The 20,000-nt window shown below is 39.3% G+C and overlaps 2 protein-coding genes across 3 annotated transcripts in view; one reads left to right on the forward strand and one right to left on the reverse strand.

Annotated features, from left to right (window-relative positions):
• LOC137981181 (uncharacterized) overlaps nt 1-2,579 on the forward strand; it is a 6,671-nt gene extending 4,092 nt beyond the window's left edge. Inside the window, exons 3-4 of the mRNA XM_068828516.1 lie at nt 991-1,008; nt 2,253-2,579. Of these exons, the coding sequence (XP_068684617.1) occupies nt 991-1,008; nt 2,253-2,577 (343 nt within the window). The 3' untranslated portion in view covers nt 2,578-2,579. The remainder of the gene's footprint in view (nt 1-990; nt 1,009-2,252) is intronic.
• A 6,400-nt stretch (nt 2,580-8,979) lies between these two features.
• On the reverse strand, nt 8,980-19,105 carry LOC137980310 (uncharacterized). 2 transcript variants are annotated; one of them, XM_068827715.1, is made up of 8 exons: nt 18,674-19,100; nt 18,248-18,487; nt 15,442-15,611; nt 14,472-14,627; nt 12,797-12,874; nt 11,728-11,919; nt 10,850-10,999; nt 8,981-10,642 (listed from the first exon to the last, which is right to left on the reverse strand). In XM_068827715.1, exons 1-8 carry the CDS (start codon nt 18,861-18,863, stop codon nt 10,457-10,459), a joined length of 1,362 nt encoding a protein of 453 aa, XP_068683816.1. In that variant the 5' UTR covers nt 18,864-19,100; the 3' UTR covers nt 8,981-10,456. The 2 variants fall into 2 exon arrangements, with proteins under 2 accessions (XP_068683815.1, XP_068683816.1); XM_068827714.1 differs by having other exon boundaries at nt 8,980-10,642; nt 18,248-19,105.
• Nucleotides 19,106-20,000: the final 895 nt, after the last annotated feature.

Genomic DNA, 20,000 nt, shown 5'->3' on the forward strand with positions numbered 1-20,000 from the left:
AGAAATTGTATTCTATTTTTAGGTCGGTGTCGGATGACATATGGGAAAATTCAGTTGCAAGGTATTATAACCCATTTTAAAACTAGTAATTCCTAATCGACGTAACCACAACGTCTAAGGAAATTCCGAGACAATCTGACCGAACGGCGGGAACTTCTCTCGCAATGAACTTGTTAATTTCCCAACGTTCAAGTTCACAATTTGATTGACAAGTACAACATGAAATTGCCAAGTTCGTAGCGAACTTCGGAAACCGCTTATCAAAAGTTTTGTGAAACGCACTGTAACATGCGTAGCACTGGCATAGAATTACAGTGTGTACCAGCAATTTGATTTCTTTCAATCATTCTTGAGATCATGAACAACGAAGGTATCAACAATTCCACTGAATCTTCCAGTGGATCTATTCAAGAAAATGATCATTCGCGTTTGGAGAGCGGTGAAGCAAGTGGAAAGGGAAAGAAACGACACAGCTACTGTATAAGCAGCACAAAACTCGAAGCGATTGCTTATGCAGAAAGTAACGGCAAGGAAGCCGCAGCGCGAAAATTTCGTGTGGACGCAAAGAGAATTCGAGAATGGTGCCAAAAGAAAGCGGAGCTTGAGACTTCAGCGAACCCAAGGAAAAGACTACACGGCGGTGGTAGAAAGCCTCTTTCCACTGCGCTTGAGGATAGAGTGCTCGAGTGGATCCACGATATGAGAGCACGTGGTCAGCGCGTTTCCAGGCGGGCCATAAGCAAGAAAGGAGAGATCATTTGGCGTGAACTCAAGTCATCGAACGCAACCGATGTCACCGCTGGTCCTGACGACAACGAGGAAATATCCCAACAAGACTTTAAAGCAAGTAATGGCTGGGTAGTTCGCTTTATGAACAAGCATGGATTAACTTTGCGTAAACGTACCTCTCTTGCACAGCATGATCCTAGCAATCTTATTGATCGCGTGAGACATTTCATTCTTAACGTGAAGCGCAAATTTCACACAAAGCAGTATGCAATGGCAAATGTAATCGCCATGGATGAAACACCGATCTGGCTAGATATGCCAAGTGCTACTACTGTGAATGAGGCTGGAGCATCGAGTGTCACCATAAGGTCAACTGGAAATGAAAAAGACAGTAACTGTTTGCCTAGCAGCCAAGGCAAATTGGCATAAACTTAAGCCATTCATTGTTTTCAAAGGTGGAAAAAGAGATGTAAAGAGAATGAATGAAGACAGGCAATAATCCGGAAAATGTGTTATTCCCACGTCAGCCAATGGCTGGATGAATGAAAGCCTGACGGAAGAATGGATTCAGTATGTTGTCGGCCGCCTCTCGTTTTCTCCGAGGCTTCTTGTCTGGGACACATACGAATGCCACATGACGAATGGAGTCAAAGAAGCCCTACGACAGGCTAGCGTCGATGCAGCGTTGCTTCCTGGCGGGTGCACGAAATACATCCAGGCTCCCGACGTGTCCTGGAACAAGCCCTTTAAGAATCTGTGCCAAATAGCTTATGATGACTGGATGGCAGAAACCGAGCACGAAATTACTCCAGCGGGTCGCATTAAGGCACCTTCAAGGCGCAGCTGTGTTTAGAGAATATTAGCGGCCTGGGAAAGCCTCCCAAGTGACATTATCAAGAAGAGTTTTGAAGTGTGTGCGATCTCGCTACCCATTAACGGATCGGAAGATGACAAAATCCACTGTTTTCAGAAAGAAGGCCCACTAAGCAATGGGAGGGAGGTGTTTACTGAAAGGGCCACGGCATTTTACGTTGCGCTGGGACAAGGTGCTCCCGTAAATGAAAACGACCCATTCGCGGATCTAGAGCCGGACATTTTCGAAGAAAAACCTAATGAGATTGTTGTCCACGAAGATTAGCCGATTAGAACACAAAGATTATTGTGAACGTTTGTTGATACAAACATAAAGGACGTTGGCGACATTGCCGTTTTTAAACTTTAACCGTTTTGTTCTGTTTGCATAAATAATGATTACAATATACACGTGCCGTATGTAATGCCGTATGTAATACCGCATGTATGAGATACAGGGACATTATGTCAGGTCGGGTCCAAGGGAGAAATCGTCCCGCCTTGACAAACTGCGCACGGATCTCAAAGAATGTGAAATAATTCATCAACCTAAAAAGAATGAAAATTTTACTTCATTAATAAACGCCAGACCCCGATTAAACGCTGGCTTCAAATAAACGCCGGGTCCCTGAGGCCAAGTTTTAAATAAACGCCGGGGGCGTTTAATCGAGAAAATACGGTATGGCTTCCTACAATGTGATTTGCACAGTCTGCAATATGCTCTTCATAATCATACTAAACAAGCACCAGTTTGTCACGCGGTATGTTTTCCATATTAGTGTATGCATGATCGGTGCCTATCTTGAAAGCGACCTTGTAGCCTTGTTTTATTTTATACTCAATTCTAAAGGCTGGTTAGACAATATCAAGCTCACTGCCCTTCGCACAGTCGGCATCGGTCTCACTCTGACCCTCAGCTTTAGTTCTTCGATGCACATCATTCGAAAACTGACGAAGCCAAGGGAGTCCTTGTTTGAGGGGCTTTCGGAGAAGTGAACCTGCTAATACTTCCGCCAGTTTGTTCTGAAACGTGATATTTCGAAAATCTTCGGCTGAATAAACATGTATCAAGGTTAAACATTTAGTGAGTGGCATTTAAATAAAAAGCTTTTCCCGTCTGTCATGCTTTCCCTACAAACAGCGTGGAAAATGAGAGCTTAACGTTTAATATCTAAACATTGTTTGCGGGCTTCTTTTCCTTGTGGCTTCAGTGCTTCAAATAAGAATTTTCCGGCGCTAGATTTACCGTAACAGCAAATTACAGGGGCACCCAAAGAGCAAATTCAACTAAAAACTTTAGAGATACATTTCGAAGTTCCTTATAATGTACAAAGATTGCTTAAGGAGATGTTTTATTAGCTAGAAGAATTTGATCTCTCGGGATTTCTTAGCTGAAAATTCAAGTGTCCGAATTTTTTAGGGAATCAAATTTTCCTTTCAGAAAGTTGCTAGCTGAAATTTACCTTCGACGAACTTCCTAGGGAATTATTTGCCTCCTGAAAATGCTAGTTGACCTTTTTGAGTGCCAGGCCAAAAATAGCAAACGAGCTGAAATTGGTAACTTTAGAGAGTCGTTCTGGTATTTTTCATATAAACTAGCACCGAGTGCACATTTCACGTTGGCACCAGATGCTAGGACCAGTGATGATCTTATATACAGGAACTGCTTTACAGAGGGACACAATGGTCTGGACGATGTTTCAGTTCAAATAATTGATAGGGTTAATGGCAGTGTGGACAAGCCGGTGGAGAAAGAGGGCCAATGGGCGTAGAAATTAAGAACAGAGGGTGTAAACGAGAGTGACGTTTTTTAAAGCCAAAACCGCGGAGGTCGCAGGTGGAATTAAGTTCCTATAATATCTTTCTAGGGCGCAGCCTTTTTGTTACCGGTGAAGTTGTTAGCGTGCTCGTTTGTATGTAAGGATTATCTGCCTGAAACGAGGGGATATCAGATTTAGTCACCTCTGGTTCCACCCAAGGGCGCAGCCCGAGGACGGAACCAGAGGTGAATAAATCTGACATCCCGGAGTGAAAGGCCGATAAAATGCTTATTTTACACATTGGTGCACTGTTGTTTGAGATGTCGGTAAAACAGCTTGATGAAGATTTGTAAAGAAACAAATATATGTAGTCTCTACGGACTTAAATTACATTCATGTGCGTGAAAAATTGCGAAAACAAAATTGTCATGGTCTGAGTTGAATATTTTAAAGTGTAGTTTGCCTCGTGTTATAATTTGCACTGTGGATTACCGGCTTGATCAAGTTCAGCTATGTCGAAGTATGAGTGAATCGGACTCCAGTGATGATAATCTCATCACTCAAAGCAGTTTTTCTGCTACTATTCAGTTGTCTTGCGAAGAAGAAACTTTGTAGGATGTGCAGGAGGATACGCGTGAGCCTCCGCGTAAGAGAATTGTTCTCGATGGTAGTAGCGTGGATACTTCATCTAGTTCCACGTTTGCGTTTGCTAACTGCAAAGTTATATTTAACATGAAATGAAACTTGTATAAAATGAATAGAGATAATGTTATTAAATGATTCAATAAAATGGAAGGATTATTTCGTGAAGTAATATTGTCGTGTATTTGATGTTTTGAGGAGCCTAACTTCAGGGGAATAACTGCAGGGGAATTACTCAGCCCCATACTCCCTTGTTACAATCAAAAGCGGCCACCAGCTTTTCAGACAGTTTATTATTGGCGGGGAATGTTCAATATAATCCCTTCGAGAACAAAGGAAGCCGAGCCATGAGGCAAATAAATTTGTAAACCTCACTTTTATTCATATCGCATGCAACGCTTGTTGCAACCCTGAGGAAAGCTGTTGTCCACGCTACCATATAGGTGGTTTCTGAAGCACTGTGTTTTCCCTTGTGTTAAGTCTATGTTTTTCTTGACAAGTTGCCTAGTTGAAAGAAACAATCTGAACAACTCCATTTGTTTGTACCAAGAAGAAAAAAAATCAAATAGTTTATGTTAGCATCACTGAGCTGCTAAATTTTATTCCTTGCTGAAACTTTAGTTAAGTATTGCTTTCCAGAAATAGTGTGTGCTTGCGAGCTTATATTTCTTGGAGACATGGGATTTCAACAAGCTTAGACCTGTGCTAACTTTTTTGTTTTGACAATTTACTGGGATCATATATATTTATGCTATATTTCGCACCTTTTATTGCACTCTAATTGCAGGTATAGTTTAGAAAACACCTCAACTGTTTTGGATAAATGTAAATGAAATATATGTGAAATATGTAAAATATATATAAATATAGCTGGTTTCTGAAAAGCTGTATTTTCCCTTGAGTTATGTTTATTATACACCCGAAAAGGTCTTCATACGTTTTTGTATGTTTGAGATTACCATACTTACATAAATACTTCCAAAGCGTTGAACATCTCTATTTCGAATTCGAACAATGTTACGGGACACTTTGGAAATGAAAAGCTCTCTTTGCAATAACTCTAGGTTCAGAAGCCGGTTTACTATACACGATAAATGAAGTCTTTTTCATCGCAAGAATTCCCTCAAATTCAGCGATATCCTGGCGCGACAGAAAGTTGTAAGGTACATTTTGAATAAAAATCGAAAGACGACTTGCAATTAGCACTCTGTTATGTACGGTTAAGAGCATTTAGCGTAAATTAAACTGAGCAGTTTTACTCAGTAATTGGTACAAGTAAATGCTTAGAATTTTCCTTGTCTGAGAATCATAACCATGGAAAGAAAATTATAACTCATATGCATCATAATTTGAAATCAAAGTCGGTGTTGGCCGTTCAGGGCGCTGTTTTCGACATTTTAAATGAGCACCGGTACAGTTATAAGACCTTACTCCTCTACGGAAATCGGAGTTTCATCCTCACAATACAATTTCGTATCATAACTGTCAAATATAAAGCGAACTGGGTTGCCGATTTAAGGCTACATGAATCAAAACTGTCGATAACAAAAAGTACCCAGTTAGGTGCAGCGGTAGGTAAATAACTTTATTTAGCATATTTGGTGTACGGAAAGAAACACAAAGATATCAATACCTTTTATTATTATTTTATTATCATCATATATTTACTTTATTATTAATAGATTATTAATAGATATTTAACAAATTGATGTCAGTTTTTCATGCGTCTGTCCTGTTATAGATCATGAATTTCGTCATAACATTGTCAAAGTAGCTGTGGATCCACGAGGTGATAGCCGAGTGGATCCGCAGGCTACTTTGACAATGTTATGACGAAATCCAGGACAGACGCATGAAAAACGTACTGACATCAATTTGTTTTTTGCAATAACAAAAAGGCAGAGGGGCCAAAATTAAGTCAAAACACGAGAAGAACCAGACAAAATTGTGAGAAACTTCAATCTCACGCGAGCAATATCCCGTCATTATCTCGTAAAGTATAAATTCATGTCTGTCCGCTTATTGACAGTAAAAATTAGCCAATGAGCGCACGAGAATTTTGCAGTCATTGTAAATTTTTTTTTATTGATATCAATATCAATAAAAAATTCCCAGCACTTGGACATAAGGGAATTTAGCATGGGGCCAATTTTTTCAAAATGAAATGTCAATGTCAATTTTTGAAGAGTGCCGATTACGTGAAGAGTGTTGAAAATAGCATTTTAGAGCTCCTAGCTGTCCCTAAATAAACCTAGTAACGTGTAATATCGGGAAGTGTTGTGTGGTAACGTCCAGTGACGAGTAGTAACTGGTAGTAACGTGTAATAACGGATGGTGATGTGTAGTAACGTCTAGTGACGACTAGCAAACGACTAGTAACGTAAAATTACGGGTGGTGATGTGTAGTAACGTACATCGACGTGTAGTAATGGCTAATAACGAGGGATAACGCCTAGTGATGTGAAGTAACGTTAAATGACGATTAATAATGGCTAGTGCTGTGTGAGTGCAGTGTGGTGACGAGTAAGCACGTCAGACTGTATAAAGTAATCAATGCTGCTGCATAGTGATGGCAGGTGACGTTGAGTACTGTATTGGATAAGGAATTCTAAGGGGAGTTTTCCTTTACTGTACTTGTTTTCAAGAGTAACTCCTGGTGTTGCTGAGTTTAGGTACAATACAATACAACACAATACAATACAACAACTTTTATTTCAACACGATGGTGATTAAAGCGTTGCCGTTTATGGGGTCGTGCATTTAAACTAACTAAAACTTAAGGAATAAATATATATTGAAATCGTCTCAATAATATAGAAAATCGTTATCATTATTATGAGGCATCGTTTGCGGAGATTCCGCCTGAAAGTCTAAGGTACGTGATTTGTCGGGTTTAGAAGCCATTCTAGTATAGTTCTTGACGGTGGATGTCTTTGTGAGATCTGGCGTGAGGAGATTCCACACAATAGAAGCTCTGAATGCTATTGAATTTTTTTATAAAATATGCGTTAAAGCGAGGCACTGTTACCGTGTTCGTAGTACGTAAATGATTGATAGGAGAAGTCTTCTTGGTTAAAATATGATCCAAAGAGGGAGGGGTACAATCATGAAAAATCTTATATGCTAATGTTGCCAACTTGACTTTGTACATAAAGTGTAAGGAATCCCATTTGGCAGTCTTAACTACTTCTGTAGTGGGTAATTTGAATGGGATTTGAATGGCAGAGAATGGCGACCCTGGCCACTGCTATGTGAGAGTGAGGACCTCCTGATGCCAACGTACCGGACTTGTTTTTAAACCTCAAGGCTTCCCACCTACGACATACCTCTATTACGGTCTAACTAGCACGAATCGGCTCCCAGTGCAACCAATGCAATTACTCGAAAAGAAGAAGCTCAGATGAGGTATTGGCATGGTGCCATGGTAAATGTGTCAGGCACGGGAACTGAAACGTCCTTGAACGTACCCTACCGATTTGTAAGACCTTCGGTCCTAGCGATTGTTGTGAGTCTAGTGAAGACGGCGAAAACTCAGAGGAGGATACGTATATTGACGAATTTCGTAATGATGATGATGATGATGATGACAGTGACTGGGAAAGGGAACTAGAGAAACAGCAGACTGCACCATTCAGAATGCTTGCGTCATAACTCCGGTTAGGATTTTAGTAGCACGGACTGCGATTTCTAACAAACTTCAAAAGTTCCTAAAAGTTGCCACTGGGACTAAGATTTTGTCCAAATTTGGACTCCCTTTCCCCTCCCTTTCATGACCTTCTTCGTTCTCTGATATTTCAGCCGTGAATTTGATGGTAGGGTAGAGTTTGTTAGCTTGTTTGATAAAATGGTCCACATTTGCTTTATTGCTGTCCCAAACTGGGAGGAATTGTCATCAACGTATCTTTTCAATAGTTTTTGGCTTGCTACAACAGACAAACTAACGTGATGTTTTCCCGGATTTTCTTTAGCGTTTTTTCCTTCTTCAGTAACTGCACGAATTCTTTCCTTACGCGGAGAAAACTGTTTACAAAGGTTCCCTTTTAATAGTGATTTATATTTATATTTATATTTATATTTATATTTATATTTATATGTGTGTGGGAATTCAGTTCCGTACGTTTCACGTTGCTCTGTAGATATCCTTCTGTCAAACTTAAACGGAAATCAGACCTCATATAGAGCATGAGTCCTCCACCACGTATATTTCTGTCAATCGTGAGAAAGCGAAAGCCATCAATCATGTATTGAATGTTGGGAAAAGTTTTGCCTAACTTTGTTTCCGAGATTATTAAGATATCGAAGAAACCCGACCGTAACCAATGCCGTATCTCATAAAACTTGTGTCCTGCAATACTGTTTGCGTTGATAGGACCAATCTTACAATGTTCATGAACTCTTTAGTGATTTTCTAAAAGATACGAGAGCGGTGGCCATTGTTGATTTGCTCATGCCAACTGACTTCTTCATGAACACACTTCTATCATTTCCAACTCCTTGCAGATCGTCATTAAAGAACGAATCACTTAGTTTGGGCAGTGAACAAAAAGAACACTGCCAATCCAAGTGATGCTGCTCTATGTAATATTTAAAGATATGCTTTCGCATAGCGATACACCTCGCATGAAACCAACGATCACATTCTGAACACAAAATGGCGTCCTGGTTGCTTCGTACATTCCGATTACATTCACCACAAGGACCCGGGTTTGGATCAATGTCTCCAGAAAGATTGATCAGGTGAAACAATCAAGCACCATCCACATCATATGGCACTCGGCTTTGCAGAAACGCCCGTCTTCCGCGACGAAGTCGAAGTTGTAATAGAAGACGTCAAAATGTGGTAAGAACATCAGTGGCACACGTGACTGTGTAATTCTTGCCACATTTTGACGTCATCTGTGATCTGTTACTGAACAGACGCACACCAACATGGAATCTATTTCTTACAAGTATGTAAAACAAAAATGAAATATGAAAAAAAAACAAACAAACAAACACAAACCAGTAAACGTGGGAAGGCTGGAGATGCAAAACTTTTTATGTCGATTGACAAACGATGAAAGTCCCCGTCCCTTGGGGAACCAAAGCGTTACTGACCATAAATCCCCAAAAGAAACTTTTTCATGGCTTTTAGAAACTAATAAAGAAAGTTTTACTATTTTGTTACTTTTACCTACAGAAAATAAGTTTGTATTCTAATTAGTGGCCACAGTGTTCATGAACATTAAAGGTTTCTAAGCATTCTGTGCGACGCCCCGTTTTGATGACAGAGGAGAAGTTAAGACCAGAAGTCTTCGCAATATCTCTGTACGATTTAAATATTTTAGGGTAATTTATGTTATAATGTACATTGCTTATTTTTACATTGGGTTATAAATGTGAGCCAAGCTCAATCTCGTCTTTGATAAAGACAACTCGCCGTGTCCTTCCGAATTTGCTTCGTGTTGTTATAAATTGATAGCATAAACCGGTGTTTTCTCTAATCCATCAATGGAATCTGTTTTTATTTCAGGTTCAAAATTAGTGACTGGTTCAATGAGATAATCAGCACGTTAAAGAGAGAGTGCAGCCATTTGGTTGCTCTAGCACACGCAATTCAAAAGAGAATTTTAGGTTCATATTGGTTCATAGGATTTCGCGATGCTCTCCGGCGATACTCATTGAAGCAAACCGTTTGCAGGACCAACCATGCAGCTACGCGCATTTTAAACTTTCAATTGGTTAATACTTTAAAGTCATTGGCTTAACTTGTCGTCGGTCGTCAAGGTTGGAGATTACGCAAGTTGTGATCTAATATCTCGCTTTGATGAAGATACGCTTGTTAGTATAGCATCACGCTGTAAACAATGAAGTTCATTTGTTGACGTGACATGCACCTCTTCAGAAAGAACTCTTACGTTCTGTTAAAATCAGTGTAATATGCTCGCACAGGTCTTATTAGATTTTCATTTTATGGAATTGGAGGTTGTGGTCGATGACTCATACCACGGAAAAAATACCACCCTGACTGAAGGAAACAGCTGTCTTGAGTCCAGTGAGTCTCTTAAAGTAAGGGTAAAAAATCCATGAGGACCCGTTTTAAATAAACTACGTAAAAACAAATGTCACGATGCACTTACAATTTCTTCTACCTGAAAATGTTAATGATTCGAAGAAGCCGTGTGAAAGAGCGCTGGCCATAAGCAATATCTGTATTCTCACCATTTGAATTATTATATGCGATTATTGCTCGGCATTGCTTGGCAGTAGCAATGTGTTATTTCTAATCTTTAACGTTCATCTTAGGAAATCTTTATTTCAATAGGAAAATTTTTTCCTTTAAAGCCATGCGTTATGAGATTACGTATTTTAACTCTAAAAAATACTCTTACTAGAAATAAACTGGTTAAACAACCAGGGTAGAGCTTGAATTCCCGAAATTGCGTTTCACATAAAAAAGTAAGAACGTTATGGTAAAAGTTAAATAAACCGCTTTAGCCTGTCGGGCATGACCAATAATGAAGGTTGCATGTCTTCTTCTCCTGCGGCGTTAGACGAAAGAGTTTGGAGTCCCCTTTGCAGTTGCATATGTATTTCCGTTTGTTTGAGGAAACCGTTGACACAAGGTTATACTCTTGAGCGAAGTTTGTGGAACAGGTTACACCAATTATTCTTGATCCCTGCAAAAAGGATACAAAGATGAACATGAGAGACGATATCAGACATACCATATGGTAGCAAGAAGCAGCGACCTTTTTTTCTCGAATTTCCAAATCTTTCGGGAATTAAATTATGGTTCTTTTGTTTTGATGAGCAAACAATACGATTCGGGCGATTATGGTCATTTTGTTGTGTCTGAAGGGGTTAACTCGTCTTGACATACTTACTACTGACTCAGCTACGCTAGCGTCTGCAACTTTATCGTCCCCATTCGTAGTAAATCCGGTTTTAACATCGTATTTGCATTGACTAAGGTCTCCTTTACCGTTCAATCCCGGTGCAACACTCGGACCTGCCACCTTGCTGACGTTGGTGATCTAGCAAGTTGAAAATGAAGAACAATCCTTGGATCGGACTTACTAAGAGTAACCTTAAACTTATTATGAAGGTGCTCACTCTTTTTGGCGTGGTTGTTTCCTGAGGTCTCTTCGCTGGTAACTTAAAGGTGAAAGAACGTTTAAAGTGGCAAATGCATTTTTTGTTATCCAAGTTACAATATGTACAGGTCAAAAGATCGCAGATTTTGCCGCAGGAGAGGTTAAACAAGAGTTGTTCAGAAATAATGCTATGGCAGAAGATATTTAAAGTTCATTTGATCATGGGTGGCCGTAGCTTTGGAGTAACTTGTTTTGAAGATGAGTTACTTAAGAAATCTACTAAATTCGTTCAGTGTAAAGAGGGTGCTTTAGTGGGTGAATATTATTTTGAAAAGTTACACTCGTGATCTGTTTCTAGTGCTACTTCGTGCATGTAAAACAAAACCCAGTACCTTACGGGAGAAAATTCCGGGCTTTTCGACGAGTAGTTACCTGATTGCCTTATGTCGTTTTACGTTGAATTTTAAGCTAAATTTCACGGTTTAAAGAGGATATTATGTGGGTATGGTTAGTTAATGACTTCGGCTGCTCGAGGATAAAATAGAAAAGAATATAATAGACTGAAATAGAATGGAATGCAATGGAATGGAGTGAGAAGGAGTGAATTGAAATGAAATTAAATGGATTAGAATGAAATAGTTTTCTGAGCACGAGGTGAATCTGCTTACTTTATTCACAAGTTCCAGCTGGGTGGCGTTGACTGCACTCCACATCGATAACCACGAAGCGGTGAACTGTTCTTGCAGTCTTTTACCAGTAGAGTTCAATGAGAACCACATTCGAGTCAACTCATTCTTCATTTCTCGGAGGGAATTGTTAAATGACATCCGAAGGGGTTGTACATCGCCGTAATGTTTTATCTGTGTTTTTTCAAATTGAAAAAAAAAAAATCTTGCTGTAATCCAGACTCTTCTGATTGCAAGGGTCACGGTTAATATCTGATATCAGGGATCAAAATGTTGCAGAATCGGAAACACGAATGAAACAAAATTTAAAAGCGTTCATGTTCCAAGTTCGTAAATGTTAGACTGCAAGATTAAGATAAGTTGATAATTGTTGCGGAGCAGGCGAGGCGACCATGCAGCAACATATTCGAATCTAAAGTTAACATACTGCATGGCCTCGGTGGCTTTCGTTCACTATAATGCATTTAAAATGTTACGCAGTGAAGTCTCCCTTTGTCTCAAAATGTAGTCAAGAGCAAAATTCAGACAAGCTGTTGATTCTCGGTATGGAACCCGCAGAACAAAGCAAGCCAAGTGAGACACTTCTCCCGGCTAACTATCATTGTCATTTCATTGACCTTCTAGCCTTGTAGCAGTAGTAGCAGTAGGAGTATCAGTAGCAGACGCAGCAGCAGCAGTAGTAGTAGTAGTAGTAGTAGTAGTAGTAGTAGTAGTAGTAGTAGTAGTAGTAGTAGTAGTAGTAGTAGTAGTAGTAGTAGTAGTAGTAGTAGTAGTAGCAGTAGTGGTGGTGGTGGTGGTGGTGGTGGTAGTAGTAGTAGTAGCAGTAGCAGTAGCTGTCGACTTTAATTAATGCGATCTTAATTTATGGGACATGGAATCGAGGTTACTGGGTCTGAAGAGTCCGAATACTGCTACTCACATATAAAACAATATCAGTTTCAAATCCTTGTGCTATACTAGTTTATCATTATACTGTCGTAATCATTATGTATTTGTCTTTAATTGTTGTCTAGAAAAGACACCAACGGCCTTCAAGTACTAAATGTCTTACCTTTAGATCGATTGTTTGGTTTATTCTTTGTTCTCCTGAGTGGACTTTGTCTTTAAGGTCATTCAAACTGCTTTTTATCTTACAAAACAGAAGCAAACACCAAATTGACCTTTCAACAGATGTCGGGAAGAAATTGGCGGGAAGTATTTACATTCCTACACTATTATTTAAATGCAACTTTCTTGTACTTCAAGTTGGTGGCTTGATTTTGTTCAAGCATGTAATATGTAATAAACAAATTATTACGTGTTAAGAGCCAGATATCGTTTTTATTCACTCGTTTTTAATACCATATCGCTCACTCGCTCGAAGACTCGCTCGTTCCCGATATGGTATTAAAAACTGGTGAATAAAAACGATATCAGGCTCTTAACATGTAATAATCTATATATACACTAAAATACATTATGATAAATATAAAAACCATAAGTCAATTAAGTGCAAAAAACTATTAATTGAAGATTTAAAAAAAATTACAAGTACAATAAAAAATTAGAAGAATTATGGTCTACATTTTAAGACTATGGCTGATCATGAAAAATTTCTTAAACCGATCTGTTTTACACACAGGCGTCACAGGCGTGTTAAAAGTTCTTATTGATCGTAAATATCTGCAATTGGTATTCTTGGGTGGAAGGAGACTTGCCAGCTTATGGTCCTTATTATGCATTATGTCTTTGAAAAGATCACATGACAGTCTCTCTTTTTTATCATAAAGTGTTGGAATCCCTGCTTCTCTCAGCGCACTGCTGTACTTAAGATCAGGAAAAATGATGCGCATGGCGCGTCGCTGAATGAGCTCGATTTCATGAGACAGGTAACATGGGAGACAACTCTGAAATAACTGACATGAGTATTCAAGTACGGACCTAATGGCCCTACAGAAAAATAGTATAAGATCACTAGAGCAGATGCCAGATTGCCAGATTGGTTGACAGTGTTTGATGGAACCTCCCCCTGGAGTAAATCAGTCCATTTTTTCCGTTTATTCTCGTTAAAAGACAGTTTCTAGAGACACGGGTGTTGGTTTCGGTGAGTAGGGTGTACAAGAGAGCAGGGGTAGTGTAGTGGAGAGCACAGGCTTCGTGATTCTCCGTCGGACTCGGCCCCAAAATAGATGTCGCTTTTCTACTCGTCAGCAAGAGGTTCTCTTTGTGTACTTCACTTTCTTTTTTCTCAAAAAAACCAGAGTTTGAATTGATCTTCCCTACAGAAACTTCATTTTCTTCAATTCCTCATTTTCGGTCTGACGGCGAAGGGCTAACGCTTGAAACGTCAGCCGGATCACGAATTTTTTAAGCGGTGGTTAATTTAAAAACAACTCGTTTGGCAAAAGCAAATTTTCTTGTTTCACTGGCTCCCCACCGATGCAGCACCACAGGGAGACCACAGTTTCTATAGAAACTAACCCTTCATTGGCCAATTGATCGTTTGAATCTGACGTCACGGTGGCCTTGTTGGTGTATAGAACTGCATTAAAATGTCGTTTTGGAAAGGGTGACTCTATTATTATGCAAAACTTGTGGGGCCATTTTCTATTGTTTTGTACACCAACATGGCCGTCTCCTCATCTCGTGGATGCAAACCAAGGATGAGTAGACCTCTTGTGTTAGGTTTTTTAGGCTTGAGACGTAAATAAATTGACGATTTAATATTAGTACACAATTTTGAATACCTTCTGAATTTTGTCTTTAAATGCAATTCCGGTGGCCCGCAGTTTTTGATCAGTCTCATTAACTTGGACCCCAATATCGGATATCATGATGATTAATCGTTTCTCGGACGAATTCAGCATCATTTTGAAGTCTTCTTGGTATCTTGAGAAGTTTGCCTATCATAAATTAATGTAGAGGCGTAAATAGTCATTAACATCAATTAACATTAATAATATTCATATTAATATTTGTAAGAAATAACTTCAGCCACCTTAATAATGTAGTTAATTTAAATTAGCATTTATAACAGGTTAACATGATGTTAATTGAGTCGACAAAGGAGACGCTAGCGCTTCCTATGTGAAAGGTTGGGTATTGTGTGTGTTCCTGGGCGACCTGTGCATGTTCTAAGCGCGAGAAACCGATAAAAGAGGTTGTCGGTTGGTTCAGCGGTTCCAAATCGAAACGTCACAATAACATCCAGCTATTGTCCATATTGCTGCTGGCACAAATCTTGAAAATGAAACTACCCAATGAAATGAAATGAGTCGTACTTGACAGAAATCAAGTGAAATGAGTCATTGTACTCAATCAAAAATAACGATTCCTCGAACTCAGTCACATGAAATGAGTCGATTGAATGAAACGAGTCGTTGTACTCGATGGCCATTGAGCACAATGACCCATTGTGGTCACGTGCCAGATGAACGGAGTCATTGCTAAGGAATGGAGAAAGAATCAGAAGTTTCAATTGAATGAAAACACCACGGGATTTTGTCCGCAAGTAATTTAGAGCGAGAAATCAACTCCCCATAACTCAGTCTAGGAGTAAAATGAGTGAGATGCTTTATGGCAACCGCACAGGTGCCTAAGGCCTCAAGGCGACGCGCCATAATTTACATTACTGCTAGTAACATGATATTTGTAACTACGTTAATAACAGGTTAACGTGATATTGACATCAATATTGTAAGATATAACTTCAGTCACCTCAATGGTGTCGTTAAGTGTCTTCCCTTCTGGGAGTGGTTCCTTGACTTGACGCAACTCTTTCAATTCTTCTCGAGCGTTGTCTAATTCCTCTTTTATCTTCGAAAAGTTTGCTTCCAATTCTTGGAATCGAGATGAAAAGTCAACCTGTTTTTCTGGTGATGCCGCATCTGAAGGGAAAAAGTGTGATACTGTGAGTTATCTAAGACGAATTAACGAGCGAAGTGATCGCAAAGCCTTTTTTTTCTAATAGAGTCTCAGATTTTCCTATTGACTTAGCTGAGTTGTTTGTTTGTTGTGGCACACGAGGCTTTAGCCAGTGTGTCACTGATGTTCTTATCACATTTTGACGTCATCTGTGATCTATTACTGAACAGACGCACGGCAACATGGAATCTATTTTATTTTATATAATAAAACGTCAATCGTGCGTCTGTCCTCTAATAGATCGTAGGCAAGAACCAATCAAAATGCGAGAATAACTTGGATTATTATATAATTAGTGAAAGATTTCGAATGAGAATTTGTTGATCTAAATAAGTTTTTAGATTTTTTGTATTGTTGATGTGTATAAGTTTTTAGAGATGTTTTATTGTTTTAAGAGATTTCCATAGTTTGGGTACGTCACTAAACGCCCAATCACTGTATTCTTTGCACCCGGGCATTCGTGCGTGATAAAATGCCATAATAATAATAATAGTAATAGTAATAATAATAATAATAATAATAATAATAATAATAATAATAATAATAATAATAATAATGATAATAATAATAAATGCTAATAAAATTAAAAAAAATAACATTGTCAGAGAGTGCAAGAAACTTGCACAAATGGAATGTAAGAGAAGACACGAGAACGTGCCTAAAATTGTGCATTGGAAGCTCTGTAAAAGTTTGACTTGGAAAAGGAAGAAAGAAAGATGGTACGAGCATTCACCAGAAGGTGTTGTAATAACAGAAGACCGTCCTCCTTGGAACTGCTCACATACTTAGGAAGACCCTATCCATCAAGTAATCCAGCAGACTTATGACTGCCCGAGGCTCATGGATTGAACTAAGCACCTTAAGTTAAAAACGGCAAGATTTAAAGGACTTAAAATAATAGTAATAATAATCATCATCATCATCATCATCATCATCATCATCATCATAAGGCGATTAACATAAAATAGCAAGCAAAATTAGCATGACCTGTCTAGAAATGCACGCAACAACAAAAATGGCACTGAAAATCACAAAATTTCGCCAACACTGCTTGTGTCACAGAATACCCTCCATCGAATCTTTCCTTTTTGGTCTTTGCATTTTTACCGACTTCTCCGAAGAAAAAGAAAAAACAGTCATGTCCACAGCACTTGTTGGATTTTAAGTAGCCTCGTTGTCGGTTCGGATGACGTCAAAAATGATGGGTCTGCATTCAGGTTCACGTGCAAAGCACTCTAGACAGGGGAAATCTCACGCGTATTCCCGTTTCAGGAATACAGGAGTGTTTAATTATCATGTCACAGTTATATAGTATTTTGGTTAAGAGGGAGACCAAGGATTCAATGCAACAAATGCATATCTCAAGTACTTAGTGTAAATTGTAAGGTGCGTTTACAGGGGATTGCGGATTCTTCTCAGAATTGTGTTGGATGGAGACGTTTCATGAAAACGTCGGGCTTCCCGTCGGCCCCAAGTATTACGCAACCACTGTAAAGAGAGTATTAACCTTCCAGCAGTGGAAGGGATATAAACACACGTTCCGTATCCTAAACTTTCTTTATTCCTTCAGATACTGAATATAAGATTCTTTGAGGCCAAGAGACGGCGTTAGATGAATGAAAAGGTCCACAGAACCCAGGAGGCAGATCGGAGGAGACACTGCTTCCGCTTTGGTTGTGTAAATGATACCTCACGTGTGGGTTATCATTGGGCGGCCAGCTGAAATTTGCGTTTTGTGAAAATTAAAATCTTAGCTCGTTGTTTTGCCTGTTAGCTACTCATACTGAGCAACTTCATAAAACAGTGAGGGATGATGTGGGAATTAGAGAACTTTTATGCTTTTGTGACAAGCAAAACCTTCTCGTTTCGTGTGGTCCGCTTTGACATTTCACGCAAATTAGTGCCATGCTAAATCTCCACACGACACGTAATCAACTTTTCGCGAGGTCACGGGTTCAAACCCCGTTGAAGTCCTGAATTTTTCAGGCTTCTCTACGCAATTGCAAAAATTGCGCTCATTACTGCGAAGATCATAGCTTCACTTGACAAGCATATCATTTCGGACATTCAGTTCAGAATCAGGTTGCCTTATTTTCCATCACAGTTTGTTTCCTGCAACTAATTCCCTACAGATGTAAAAGAAATTTCCAAGTGCGCGGGAAATAATACAGGAACGTGCTACTGTCTTGCACCACCTCATCATTGAGGTACAATTCCTTCCCGGTATTCATCATTTATATAGCAATCTCTTTTCCTGTCCTGTCCTGTCCATATCAATGAAAAAAACTCGGCTAAAATTGATAATTGATTTGTGAAATTTTCCAGGTCTAATTCACATAGATATCTTGAAATTCTATATCTCGAAACTTGAGAAGATACTTTTCAATTTAAACATAACAAGAACAACCCTTCTCTTTTCAGCCTGCGTACAGACGAACCTGGAACAGTACCTTAATCAAATAGTCCGTCAACATTAATCATTGAAGTGGTCACATCGTAAGCATATGTAAGAACGAAAATCATAAGTACGATCCGCATTAACCAGCACTGACTGCATTAATTTTTGCAAACATATTATTTAACCAAATTTTCAACATACCGTTCACAGCATTTGGAGAAAGCGTGATTATCCCATTAAGTATCATCATCACCAAAGTCAAACCCGCAACGGCTGTGAAAAAAGTCAGGACTTGAAGAAGAGCAATTTCTCGAATACCAACGATACCACAGCAATAATGTCTTCCCACGTTCTGGTGTTTTGAGACATTAAAACGGGAAGAGGTACTATTTCTTTCTTCTTTGCTGCTTTTCTTTTCCCGGTGCTTTTCGTCTCGTGAATCTGTTAAATTGGCGTAAAAACCAGTGTTGTTCAATTGATCGGCAGAACAGTTCGGTTTCTTAGTCTTACCTCTGTTTCTCGATGGAGTTACGACATTACCACATTGATCACCTACCAACGCATACTCATCCAGGTAAAAGAGTTGTGAATGGTGTCCTGCGTTTGGTATAGCTTTTCCTTCCTTACCCCAGCCAGCAGAGTCGAAAAAAATTTCTCGTCTTGGAGTTGCAGCGGTGTGACCGAAGCTTGCGTCATCTGGTGGAACAAATTCTCTAGAGGTGCCTTTGCGTACTTTAGCCGTGTGTGTCAAATTTCCCGCGGAAACTACATTGCTACTAAATGCAAGATTGGAGTAGACATTTGCCAAGGATTCCATCTCAAAATGATGTGCAGGGTAACTCTGGTCTTTCTCAGTAGCTTTCTGCAATTGCCAATAGAATGTCTGCTTTAGCCACTTGTCGCTCTCTGGGGGGCCCGGCAGTTTAGTGACGTTGGGAAAGATGCTGATATTATAATGTGCTCATGAAATTCAATACCAGTTGTTCATGCATACCGTCGTATCTTTTGAGGCCCGCTTCATATGATCTCGGTTACCGGGGTAAGATTGGCTTCTGTTCCAGTAATAACTTTCAGTGCGGTTACAGAGATGAAAAGTGGCAACTCGATCATCCAGGCGTCAATCTAAACGAGCAGGCCTGGCGAGAATTTTTCGCTTTCATTGGGTTCAAGAAACCACGAAATCCTTTTATCGTTTCGTTATAAATTAAAAATAAATTCAACCGAAATTGACTATAGAATAAAAGGGAGGTAGCAAAAATATTTATAACATAGCAAGTAAATTCAATACTGCACGATGGTGCATCATTTTCCCATAGTGCACGATGATGACGTCGCAAAGAAATACTTTGCAAAAAAGAAAATTCCCTCGTGAGTGACTATAGCAGATTATATAATATTTCCGACAAGGTGGTCTATTCATAAATAATGCATGCAGATGGTTATGAAACGCGACAACTTCATTTGTTTGATGTTTTTGTCCATATTTTTGGCCTTGACCCTGCACAAAACATACCTGTTTTCGATACGATAACCAATCAAATCCTTCGATTAAATTATGCGCGACTAATTTGGGAGCCCATGCGAGACCAAAACAAAAAGATTGCGCAGGGTCACGGTCAATTCAACATCGATTGCGACAACATTGTTCTCGCTTTTGAAGGTTTTAAGGTTTCGTAACCAGTCCCTCGATTAACTATGGTCTGTTGTATGAAGTGCAATCCCCTCTTCTGCTCTTTATTGCCTTGTTTATTTTGTTTTGGAAGAGCATTTAGCCACTCTTCGTGGATCTCTTTAAGGGAACGAAAATTGACAGGTGACTTCACGGTTGTAACGGAACTTTATTTTCTGATTAAATACAATATTGAAAGAAAAACAATCGGTGAGAAGTTCGAAATTTCCGCTGGCGTGCTATCCCGCCCCGTAATGTGAAAATATTTTCGAGATCTTATGAAAA

The sequence above is a fragment of the Montipora foliosa genome, chromosome 12, assembly GCF_036669935.1.
Source record: "Montipora foliosa isolate CH-2021 chromosome 12, ASM3666993v2, whole genome shotgun sequence".
Lineage (NCBI taxonomy): Eukaryota > Metazoa > Cnidaria > Anthozoa > Scleractinia > Acroporidae > Montipora > Montipora foliosa.